The following is a 12298-nucleotide window of genomic DNA, read 5'->3' as shown; positions in this document are numbered from 1 at the left end:
ATCCATGTGTAACAGCCTTGTCTTTTGTCTCTTCTCTCTTGCCATTGCGGAGTGTAGTACTGAAATGGACATTCATGGCCCCTCATCTGAGCATCAGTCAATGCAGCAGCTTGTGTGTTACCTTGAAGAAGAAGAGGAGATCTACATCACAGAGCCAATGCTGGAAATCACGGATGGTATTTTTGTATTGTTTGTTTTGCATATCATTGTTAGCCCATACATGATTAATTAAATGGTCTCGTTTCCTGTTCAGCTCCTCCATCCATCCAGGTACCCACTGAAGACCTGTGTGTCGAGCCTGGCCAAACAGCTACATTTACAGCCATCATCACAGGAAGACCTACGCCTAAGATTCAGTGGTACAAGGTATAAACATGGGGTTTGATATTTTTGTTTAGCTTAAAATCTATATAATCTATAAAATAAATGACAAACTGCGGGGTTTATTTGCACTGAACAATCATAGCTACTCCTATTATAAGTTCTGTCTTTGTCTCTGATTGGAGGATGAAGATGAGCTTGCTGCCAATGAGAATGTGAGGATAGTGCAACATGGTGCCCGCTGCTCTGTGACCATTGTGTGCCCTGAAGGAGAGGACAGTGGTATATACACCTGCTTCGCTCACAATGACTCTGGTCATACCTCGTGCCAAGCTCAGCTCACAGTGGAGGAAGGTGAGACAACAGCCCTATGGTTAAAAGACATAAAATAATATTGTGATTATGTTAGTGCATGTGGTTTCCCACAGATGACTTAGTTCCAAGTCTTTCTGTAGGTCCTCTGGAGTCTCAGGAGAGAGAGGTGGAGCTGGGGAAGAGAAGGAAGTTATTCTCGGTCTATGACATACACGAGGAAATTGGAAGGTAATTGATCTAAATAGTCCAATATGTCCCACAGCTCTGCTGAGATTTCACACTGCGTTGTGTGTTCCAGGGGGACGTTTGGAGTGGTGAAGCGTGTAGTCCATAGAGGGACAAGTGAAGTCTTTGCTGCAAAGTTTCTTCCTCTGCGGAGCAGCACTCGGACCCGAGCCTTCCAGGAGAGAGACTTACTGTCCCGTCTGGCTCACCCTAGAGTGGCCTGTCTTCTGGACTTCTTCTGCACCAGACGCACACTGGTGCTAATTACAGAACTGTATCCTGCCTTTTCTATCTCTGACTAGTTTATCTTCACTGTGTGTTTCACACATATACACACATTTGATCTTTGACACCATTTCTAGCTGCTGTTCTCATGGACTTCTGGACCATTTATTACTGAGAGGGTCAGTCTCAGAGAAAGAGGTAAAAACTCACATTTATCTTTACTGTGTTATGTAAGTCTTGAAAATATCTGACTCTTGATGACATTCTTGTTTTAGGTTCAGTCATATATCCAGCAAATTCTTGAAGGAGTCGGTCATATTCACAGCATGAACATCTTACATCTGGACATTAAGGTGATATTTTCAGTCCAGCTTGGCATTACTGACTTGTTTTTAGTATAGTTTTAATAACATTTCTGTTATTTGTACTCCCTTTAGCCTGATAACATCCTGATGGTGTACCCACCAAGAGATGAGATCAAGATCTGTGACTTTGGCTTCTGCCAGGAAATAGACACATCCAGACACCAGTACAGCATGTATGGTACACCTGAGTTTGTTGCACCAGAGATTGTTCACCAAGAACCAGTCAGTGTGGGCACCGATATTTGGTGAGGTTTTCTGCTAAAGAAAACATAACATGCAGTTTCTAACAGAGAGCAATTTATAACAATGTATCTTATTCCAAACATCCATCAGGGCTGTGGGTGCTATTGCCTACCTGTGGTATGTATCACAGCCCTTTTATTTATATAAACTTCAAGATTTTACAACATGCAGAATCTATGGATTGTGTTGACATCATGGTTTATGTTTACATTTCTAGTTTAATGTGCCGATGCCCTTTTACGGGTGAAACTGACCGTGCCACACTGCTGAGAGTGGGTGAAGGGACTCTGAACTGGGATGCCCCTGACATCATGAATAGGAGCCCTGAAGCCAAGAACTTTCTCCACATGGTCCTTCAGCCAGATGCAGAGTATGGAAGCAGTTTTATTTATGCCACACTTTCACACAATCCTTTACAAGTCAGTTTCCATATGTAAAAGAAGTCTATTAATGATATTAGTGTAAATCCATAACTGAAAACTGTGCGAAACCAGAAGGTTAACTCTGTGACCTCTAAGGTGGAGCTTCTTCACGTCTTCAATAACATTATTGTCACTGTCAAAATGATGGCGGTGAAACATCTGTGACTATTTTTTTGACTCCAGAAAGCGACCATCCGCCTTTGAGTGCCTAAGTCACGAGTGGTTCCAGGTAAGAACCTTCAAGCTTGTTGTTAGATTAAAACACAAATAAAGTATATACATATATATATACATATATATATATATATGTATATATGTTATAAAATGTGTTATAATTGTGGTCAGGATGAACATGCAGGAGAAGATACTGAAGAAATTAGTACAAGGAGTCTGAAAGTCTTCATCTCAAAGAGGAAGTGGCAGGTGAGTTGCCCCCAGTATTTATTCATCTTATACTTACCAGGAGTACCTGTTGATGTGGATCGTGTTATGCTAAAAATATTTGACTTGACAAATCTAATGTTCCTCATCGGTCTTTTTAGCGTTCTTTGACCTGCATTGGCTCAGTTCTCACATTGAGGCCCATTCCTGAGCTGCTGGATGCTCCTCTCAGAGAGACGGCAGCGACGGTGCCTCGTGAACCCCAAGAACACAGCAGTACCTCCCTGAGCAGCAGCTCCTCATCTGAGTATGATGAGGCTGACTCTTGGGACTTTTTCCAACAATGCAGCCAGACTGAGGAGGAGGAGGAAACAGAGGAAGACTATGATCCTTTAATGGAGAGAGTACAGATCCCTGAATCTTTTGCCAAATTCCACCCTGATGAAGATGAGGAAGGGGAAGTGACGTTAGGGGAGGAAGAGGACGAGGAGGTGGCAGGTAGGAGGAGTGTATTAGAGCGGAGTGTGAGCAGGCAGTCAGTTACATCGTCAGAAGCGTCATGCCAACGAACACCTCAGAGGGAGCGGCGGTTCAGCAAGGACAGCAGTCCATCCCTCTACCTTTCGGATGGGGATGAGGGTTCAGGCAGTGATGGAGGTCGTATCCCTCGGGGGAGCGTCATCCGGAGCACTTTCTATAGCACCTCTCTTCAGCTTTCACCTATGTCCGCCAGACACATGACACTACGGGACAAATTTAAGGCCAAAAGCAGGAGAGAGGCCGCAAGCCTCTCAGGAGGAGCCTCTCAGGACGCCTCAATGAGCCTCTTATTGAATATGTAGAGGATGAAACAGAGATCAACCGTGGCCAGAGACGGGCCTCCATCCAGCCCACCATGCAGAAGTCCTGCTCGTTTGACAGTGGAGTGAGCCTAATCAACTCCAATTTGCCCCCTCACAGGAGAAGCAGGTCTCTTGATGAATACTCACGTCGCTCTCCCAGCTCACCCGGCCGTACAAAGCCAGGTAAAGAAGAAGGCTCTCAGAGTCTGAAGGAAGATTTCACAGATGATGAAGTGGCAGGGAGGAACGTGCTGACTATCCAGAGCTCTCAGCAGGCCACAAGAAGAAGAGGCTCTGTTGCTCCTGTATCAGGGACTCGCACAATTAGTGGATCATCTGTTCCCTCCAACTTCCTTTCTGGAGACAGAAATGGTGTCAGGCTGGATCAGACTGGGAGAGATGCATTTGCCGGCTCACAAGGATCTCTGACTGAGTCTTTTATTTTGGAGCACGCTGGCTCTGAGTCTTCAAGTAGACTCGGCTCATATGAGGAGCTGAGTCATGGTCTCCTCAGAGGAAGATACAGATCAGGAGAGAGCGATGGATATGATGATCAAGATGAGCCTCTGATTTCACCGTCACCTTGCTCATTCCAGGAGATACAATCCAGGAGCTCGATTCCTCAGGCGCCACCACGTAATCGCACACGCTCCAACCCCAGTTTATCAACAGACAGCAAATGTCAACTGGGTACACCACTAATGTCCAGCCCCAGCCCAAGTCTGTCCTCTCTACAGGGCCCAGAGAGGCCTCCTAGAGCCAAAGACAAGAAGGACACCCATGGCCTCCAGAGACATGCATCTGCTCCAGCTCTCGAAGCTCGTCCACCTACGGGAAAGTCACCCAAACTGGGACTGCTGAAGATTTTCCGCAGGCAGTCCTGGACTGGCCATTCTTACTCCCAGCTGGAGAACACAGAGTTAGGACCCACACTAGGCGAGATAATGAAGCCTGACACACCCACCATGTCTCTGAGAAAGAAAATGAGAGCTTCAGCATCCAGCCTGACCAAACTGTTTTCCAGGTCTTCCAGTAAGGAGGATGTGAGTAAAGGAGGTGAGTTATTGCAAATCATTAAATGTTTGCATCATTGTAAACAAGAACAATAAGTGAACAAATATGTTAAAATCTCCCCTAACAGGGCCAATAGTGAAACTATCTGCTCCTGCCCCACCTGAAAGGAAACTCAGCAGTGGCCCTGAGAGTCCCAAAAAGAGGACCTCCAAACTCTTACCATCTTTCAAGATACCTGGGTTCAAAAAGACAAAAGGTTGCCACTGATTTACAAATTTTTTTTGTTAAATATTAATCAATGTCAAAATCACACTTTTTGCTCTAAGAGTGCATCTGTGTAATTCTTATTGCATTTCCTTAAATACTCAGATTGTCCCAGCAAGGCTGAGGTGCTACAGTTAGATGGAGGAGGAGTCATGCTGGTGTGGAGGCCGGTTCAGTCCAGTGACCCCATCACTTACTGTGTGCAATACTGTACAGATGGTGGGTTCACAGAGATGAGAGCAGGAGTAGACATGAGACATGTTAATATCTTCTTTGTATACTGTATAAACAATGATCTGTTTGCATACAAATTATATGCTGGTAAAAATCCCATATATTAGTCGTATTGTGTTAAAATAACAATAATGTGTCATGTATGCCTCCTCAGGTGGGGAATGGACAGTGCTGTCAGAGGAGGTGACAGAGAGCTTCTATGTGGTGAAGGACTTACACAGTGGAGCTTCTTACGTGTTCAGGGTGGGCTGCATCACAAAGACCGGAGCAGGACCTTTCAGTGATGCTTCAGCTCCTGTCGTTATGGCCGATCATCCTGAAGGCAAGAAAAACACTCTAGCTTTGCCTGCACGTCTGCTGTTTAAAACGCGTGACTTCATTCATTTTCATTTTCACATTGAAGCCGATAACAGTAACAGCAGCTCTATCTGTGTGTCTTTTGTTTTACAGACATTCCCATTCCTCTCATTCAGACTGAGTCCCTGGGGTCAAAGGTCACTGGATCAACAACACACAGGAGCTACAACCTCCTCTCTGAGATCAACAGGTGGAATCTTCAATAACAAGCTGCAACTATTGACCAAAAGTGTCATTGATCAAGAGTGGGAACTCATTTGTTGGTATTACTTAAGCACCTGATAATAACATTATTTCTTCTTTTTGGATTCAGCTTTTTATGTTTGAAACATGATGGTGTAGTAGATAGTAATGTAAGCTCTGCAATTTAGGCCACTGGCTGGCCCTCGGATTTGAACCTTCAACCTTGTGGTTAAGGAGCAACCTGCTAACCTAATGCGTCACTGGTTCATTAAACTCCTTACAGTCTTCTTCTCTTTCCCTCAGGGGTCGTTTCAGTGTAGTAACGCTGTGCAGGGATGTTGAGACTAGCCAGGTGTTTGCTGCCAAGATCACCGCTTACCAGGCAGAGCAGAGACAGCTGGTGCTGCGAGAGTACCAGCTGCTGAGGAGGCTTCATCACCCCCACCTGGTTCAGCTGCACAGTGCTTTTATCACCCCCTGCTACCTGCTGTTGGTGGAAGAGCTCTGTCCTGGCAAGGAGCTGCTCTATAGTCTGGCTGCAAGGTAAACACAACAGCTGAGTCCAAGAATCCCAGGATCAAATAAAAAAAAACCACACAGTTAAGCTTTGTTTGTCTCCTCAGAGATCTGTATGCAGAGACTCATGTGGCAGAGCTGCTGGTTCAGATTCTGAGTGCAGTCGACTATCTGCACAGCCGTCGAGTTATCCACCTAGACCTGAAGTCTGACAACATGCTGGTGGATGATGGTGACCACCTCAAGATCGTTGACTTTGGCTCGGCTCAGTCGTACACACCCGGACAGCCTCTCAACATTGAGCACATCCATGGCTTCTCTGACAGCAAAGGTAATAGATATTTTATACTAAACTCACAAAGCTAACTAAATAGCATACATTTTGATGCTTGTGCTTTTGAAGATTGGTCTAATGTACTAAACCTTTGACTGTCATGGCCTTCCAACAGACTGCCGCAGCAAAGGTACACATTCTTTAAGAGAGGACATCATTGATGGATGGAAATAACCCAGCATAACTTCACCCACCTCAGCTGATCCTAGCTACCATAGCCTAACAAGTCCATTTCCTTTTCCATTTTATTTCTGATTTCAGCCATTTTCCTAATAATCAAGCATGTAAGAGAAAATGGCATTGCCTGTCAGAGCCTGACTATTTAAGAACAATATCCTGTGTCTGTCTGTTTTGTCAGTTTATATTGTCCTTCCTAAAGCTCCGGAAATCCTGGAGGGTCAGGGAGTTGGACCTGAGACAGACGTTTGGGCCATCGGAGTTCTGCTGTTCATCATGTAAGCAAAAGTCAGAAGTCAGCCTGACTTTAGACTACATATTATGTGGAAAATTTGTACAATATATGACTTTGTTCTTTACTAGGTTGAGTGCCGACAGCCCGTTCCAGGCAGATCACAGCTGGGAGCAGGACAGAAACATCAAGAAAGGGAAGATCCAGTTTGGTCACTGTTACCCTGGTCTCTCAGAGGGAGCCTTAAACTTTATGAAGAGCAGCCTGAATAACAAATCCTGGTGAGAGTCTCTCTTAAAAAAAGCATACAAGCAGGCATATTGTATACACATATTTAGAACATAAATATGTGTCTAACATTGTTTAATGTGATAATAACTCTATAGGGGGCGCCCCACTGCAGCTGAGTGTCTCCAGAACCCGTGGCTGCGTTCACATCGCGGCCCACCCAAAGCCCGGCACTCCAAAGTGTGTTTTTCCACTGACAAGCTGAAAGCTTACCTCACACAGAAAGAAGAGAAACGAGATCAGGTGCGCACCAAACTGCAGGTTCCCTTTTTGCAGTAAAGCAACGATGCCACAGGCCTTATTGAATAACATGAAGTGTTACACTTTTAATTCATGTGTGTGTTTCTTCAGTAGGTCTCATTGATAAAGGTAGTTTTGAAATACCCTGACTTTTAAAAAATGGGATGCGTCTTAATGAGTTTGTACTCACAGTATCATATGGTAGAGTATTCATGGGTGTGTGCTATGAAAACACATCAGGGATAAAGCTATGAGTGCGCACTGTTTTTGAGTTGCCGTGTGTTTTGCTTCTTTAGAGTGTTTTATTTAATCCATCTCAAGTTTGCAATGTAAAGATGGGAAAATGATGCCAGGTTTCAATGAATGCTTCAGGGTTTATTATTATCAATATACTGGATTAACACCAACCTGATGAGTTATATAGAATATTTATTAAAAGACACAGACGTGCTCAGACATTGTTTTTTTATTCTGGTCCATTTGTATACAAACACACACACACACTTAACATATACACTCCAGTGTGTTAAATCTGATATATGGAGAGAAATGTGAGGATCTTTATTTATATATTACTGAGTGACTTAAGTACATCTCAGCAATGTGTAGTGTGTACTTGTTGGTACTGACCTGGGCTCCACCTTTGCTGCCAAACCTAAGTTTACAAAGACCAATGACTGCACTGGATTTGGCCGTCATTTTGTCGTTTTTCTTTTAAATGCCAGTGGGGTCAAACTGGCATAAATGTTTGGGTTATGTAACTACTAGCAACAATTTATTTTACTAAACCTAACTCAAACCCCCCATTCAGTTGAAGAACAAGAACATTTCAGTCAATCTGCATCAAAAGTACCAAGCAAATGTCTGAAAGTAAAATGCAGTGTAAAGGAAAAACATTTATCCTGTATGTTTGTGTTAAAGAAAGATGAAGTTATTTGGGTAAAAGTCACAGCTGTTGGTTCTTCTAGGATTTGGCCTCCATAACTTTTTGTATTTCCTGTAGAAAGAGAGAGAGGACACATACTGTTGTTCTTTTCAAAGTATTTGTTCAAGTGGCAAAGATTTGTTTTATTCTGTGGCTGTAGAAATTCGGCAGCAAAGTGTGTTTCTGGACCCCTCATCAAAACAGTGTGACATGTTTTTAGGATGAGAGCCTCACATTTCTGTGGCTCCTGGGGTGAATGGTGATGTATTGTTGTAGCAGTGGAGCTACTGTAGTTGACTGGCTGTGTAAAAGGACAGACCTGGTACATGAGACCTAAATGCTGCCTTCAATTATAGAACATCACACAAGTCTTCCTAGTGGCTTTTTAGTGGAATCGTTGTCTCAAAGGAGCTAATGTTTCATGTGTTGCATCGCCATTAGCTCCTCCCACTGTTTTTGACACAAATGATGAAACACAAAGAACAGCGCACAGCCTCTGATTTTGTGCAGGAAACGTTGCCACGGACACAGTCTGACAACCTTTAAGATCCAAAATCACTATATGGTTTTACTTACATCATTCAAGATCTCTTTCAGCTCCTCATAGGCCCTCTCTAAGTCATCATTGATGATAACAACATCAAACACTCCAGGCTCCTTACCTAGAAATGAAAATAAAATAAAGAATTAGCTGCAGTGATTGTCTGGATTCCAGCTTCATGTTCCTGCAGAGCTGCACAGAAACTCACTCAGCTCCATATCAATGCGTGCTGCCTCCAGACGTTTCTGTAAACTCTCCTCTGACTCTGTCTGCCTGTCCCTCAGACGTTTCTCCTAAAGAGACGGACAACACGACAACACATTACCTCTCAGTAGAAGGGTTGCTCTATGAAATAATGAAACTTAAAAACCACTCTGCACAGAGCTTTATAACATTAAAGATAACAAGTGCCACATTCACCAGGATCTCCATGGATGGAGGCTGGATGGAGATATAGATGGGGTTCAGGTCAGTCTCTTTAATCCTCTTCACCCCCTGGATGTCCACATCAAGGATACAGATTAGGTTCTTAGCCTGTACGTCCTCTATGGCGGCTTTACTATAAAAAAACAACAAAGAAAAACAAAACAAGAGCACACATGTGAGCAGAAACAGGCTCTACAATGTCAAAGCAGGTACTGAATTCATGTTATCATGTCATTTTATGCTTCTCACATGTAGCGACTGAGGTAAGAGGATCGCTGCATTGATCCGAGCTGCTCAGACTCAGTGAGTGAGTGTTATCTTCAGAAGAGGAAGAGATTAAACGTGACACACGAGGTGCTGAGCTGCAGCGTTGCTCTTTTTGACCTAATGGGGGTTAAAGCTCCATCTGTCACCGCACTATTACACATGCTCTTGATCCTTGATGCTAAGCCCAAGGACATTTGATAAAAGCCAGCAGTCTTTGTTTCATTTACAACAAGTTTAAAAGATGGAAGAGTTTCTGAAATGTGACAATTCAAATCTTATTTAGACAGCTTGTTCACCACCAGTTCAATGTTCCAAGTTATTTATTTAATTTATAGCCAGATCATAAGATCTCAAGGCACTTTATTAGCAGGCAATTCGCAACAGTGGAGAAGCACACCTCCCCTTTGAACAGGTACAAATCTCATACATTTATACAGATTGTATTTTTACCTTGTTCCATACATGTTGCCAGAAAACTCTGCAGTCTCAATGAAGTCTCCTTTGTCGATACCCTCCTGCATGGCCTCTCGCGTTGTGAAGTGGTAGTCTGAAAGATGCAATATTTATTATAAGCCTCTGTCAGTAATATCTGCACCCCAGAAAATGTGATAAAAGTGACATAATGTAACTCAAATGATGATGACCAGTGTTATTAAAAGGAAATACAGGTCAATGGTAATGTGCAATCATCCAGTCCAGTGGTGATAAACAGACAAGTATTCAGTCACTCTGTGTGCAAAGATTACACATGTTTTTTTAATGGATGTCATTACTTCAACAGTTGCAGAACACATTATGTTAGCCACACCAGGTTCATAGTCCTACATCTTCCAAACATCAAAACCTCTAAAACAGCAGAGTTTCAGAAGCAAACGCATTACTACTGCTACCACTAATGGCCACTGTGATAGCATGCAATCATTAGCATGACAACATGAAGGCGATGCAGCTCCGGCTGAAGAGAAAACAGTGGACAGAAAGTGACTGTGCTGCACGGTTCAGCCTGGGCAGCAGATGAAATATTCATGTACAAGCACAAAAGCTCATTATAACCCAAACTGTACGAAATTCATTCCTTAAAATGCATATTCTGCACCTTAACTAAAGAATTGTGTTCAACAGACATGACAGACTTGAAGGCTCAGTTATAAAGACAAAATAAAGATTCACACTTTGAATCTTTGCTAATGTTTGAATGCAAATCATCTAGCAGCAGCAACAGGAAGTGGGAACCATTTCTGGGAGTGGAAAAAGGGGAATCACTACCGAGGCATCACAGGGGGCTATTTTCAAAAGCTTTTTACTCCAAAGTGTTGACTGTTTGATCCCAATTCCTGGGATCTTTGTATATTTTTTAAAAAATATATTTTTATTTGTCATAAGACTTCCTTTATGAATCCAATGACAGCGTGCCAGGATGATGAAAGTAACCCCCATCCCTCTGCTGTTAAAAAACTGTGATCAAGAATCACACTGAGATCACCTTCATCTGTGGTTTCTGATTCATTTGGACACGAAAATGAGGATTCAGAGGAAAAGATGTCTGCTACGGGCAGTAAAGTAGCCCCCAGAAGCATGGGGAGCTTGTTCAGCCCTATGGAGAAAGCAAAAAAGGCACAGAAAGATGTTTATCCCTTTATATGAAGGGAACTATATACAGGGTGACAAAACCATGTGTGCAGTTCACTTGGGAGTAAGAAGTGTTACTGTGGACTGGGCAGGTAAAGGGAGGCTGGGAGAACTTCAAATCCAAGTCCAGGGCTGCAGATCATACAGTGTGAAGGGGCAAAAACATCAACCAGGTGTCACCAGCAGGGCAGTGTTGACTGTTACCTTTGCCATCTTCCTCTCCCGGCCGAGGGTTTCTAGTTGTGTCTGCAAGGAGAGGATTTTATCATTAGAAAACCAGGCAGATATTAAGAAACTAAAGAAGAAACATCCGTCTCAGCTTATTGGTGTGCCACAAAATGCTGCTGCCCCGTGCAGAATTAGACACTGTGTCCTACTTCCTCAAGATGGGATGCTGTACTGAAGCCAGTTGGCACAAAAACTTACGTGACACGCTAAATCCAAAGACGCCTTCATGATCCTTCATCAGCCTCTTCATCAGCGTGCTCTTCCCCGCTCCAGACGGGCCGCTCAACACCACAGGCCTGGGTCCTGACATGGCTCTGACACAGACAGGGGAAATGCAGGGTTAGTGTTCCCACTGAGTGAAGCTGTTTCAGTGAAATCATCCAGACTTCTCTTGACCACCACACATCATCTCAACACACACACATGGGGTTAAAAGCAGGCCTCTGCTCTCATATTCATCTCCCCTGTTAATTAATTGACACTGTAGATTTTTCTATGTTAATTAAACAATTACAATGCATCCATGTCTCAACTGCTGACTCGTTAGACAGCCAGAGGCCTGGAGGTTAATGTTAAGAATGCCTGTTAATGAAGTCACAATGGGTCACTCAGCAGGATTAATTGGATGTGGGCCAGGAGACACACAAGTTTCAGAACAGGTGACCCGTTTACCTGCTGCGCTGCAGGGAGGAGGGACATGAGCCCGGAGTAACTCAATGCATTTAAAATATTTAAAGAAATAACACAGGAGCCTGAAGCAACATTCCATATTCAACTTTTAGATAATTTTATTTACAGATTTCTGATGGAACTGCTGTGCCTCTTACTTTCCTATACACTGACTGCCCTGCAACAATTCATTTATGTAATATACATAACAGTAGTTAGGGTCCATTTAAGATTTTTTAATTTGATTCTTTTCCATGTGAGCAATATAACAGCATAGTGTGAGCTGAAACAAATTAAATGATCAATTTTACTTGTAGCAGAGTATTTTACATATTTTATCGAAGACAACTAACATTGTTATGATTAATCAGTTTCCTCAAGATAAAGTCACTAAAACATCCAGGTTAGAGAAATATCTCAGTTCCAGACATTAAA

At 43.1% G+C, this 12298-nt stretch overlaps 2 protein-coding genes across 2 annotated transcripts in view; one reads left to right on the top strand and one right to left on the bottom strand.

Annotated features, from left to right (window-relative positions):
- The window catches only part of obscna (obscurin, cytoskeletal calmodulin and titin-interacting RhoGEF a), a 34998-nt gene extending 27364 nt beyond the window's left edge, over window positions 1–7634 (top strand). Inside the window, 24 exon segments of the mRNA XM_028404211.1 lie at window positions 58–176; window positions 254–366; window positions 507–675; window positions 777–864; window positions 935–1135; window positions 1224–1284; window positions 1362–1439; window positions 1524–1696; window positions 1785–1811; window positions 1912–2064; window positions 2300–2345; window positions 2462–2539; window positions 2659–3259; window positions 3262–4395; window positions 4481–4609; window positions 4723–4836; window positions 5006–5173; window positions 5302–5398; window positions 5695–5934; window positions 6015–6238; window positions 6357–6371; window positions 6600–6696; window positions 6782–6931; window positions 7037–7634. Of these exon segments, the coding sequence (XP_028260012.1) occupies window positions 58–176; window positions 254–366; window positions 507–675; window positions 777–864; window positions 935–1135; window positions 1224–1284; window positions 1362–1439; window positions 1524–1696; window positions 1785–1811; window positions 1912–2064; window positions 2300–2345; window positions 2462–2539; window positions 2659–3259; window positions 3262–4395; window positions 4481–4609; window positions 4723–4836; window positions 5006–5173; window positions 5302–5398; window positions 5695–5934; window positions 6015–6238; window positions 6357–6371; window positions 6600–6696; window positions 6782–6931; window positions 7037–7217 (4456 nt within the window). The 3' untranslated portion in view covers window positions 7218–7634.
- Window positions 7635–8142: 508 nt separating this feature from the next.
- guk1b (guanylate kinase 1b) lies at window positions 8143–11504 on the bottom strand. Its single transcript, XM_028403925.1, has 8 exons — window positions 11393–11504; window positions 11171–11212; window positions 10821–10931; window positions 9788–9884; window positions 9065–9203; window positions 8853–8937; window positions 8680–8765; window positions 8143–8175 (listed from the first exon to the last, which is right to left on the bottom strand). Exons 1-8 carry the CDS (start codon window positions 11502–11504, stop codon window positions 8143–8145), a joined length of 705 nt encoding a protein of 234 aa, XP_028259726.1.
- Between the last annotated feature and the right edge of the window lie 794 nt (window positions 11505–12298).

The sequence above is a fragment of the Parambassis ranga genome, chromosome 4 (assembly GCF_900634625.1).
Source record: "Parambassis ranga chromosome 4, fParRan2.1, whole genome shotgun sequence".
Taxonomy (NCBI): domain Eukaryota; kingdom Metazoa; phylum Chordata; class Actinopteri; family Ambassidae; genus Parambassis; species Parambassis ranga.
This window is presented reverse-complemented; position numbering and strand designations above follow the sequence as displayed.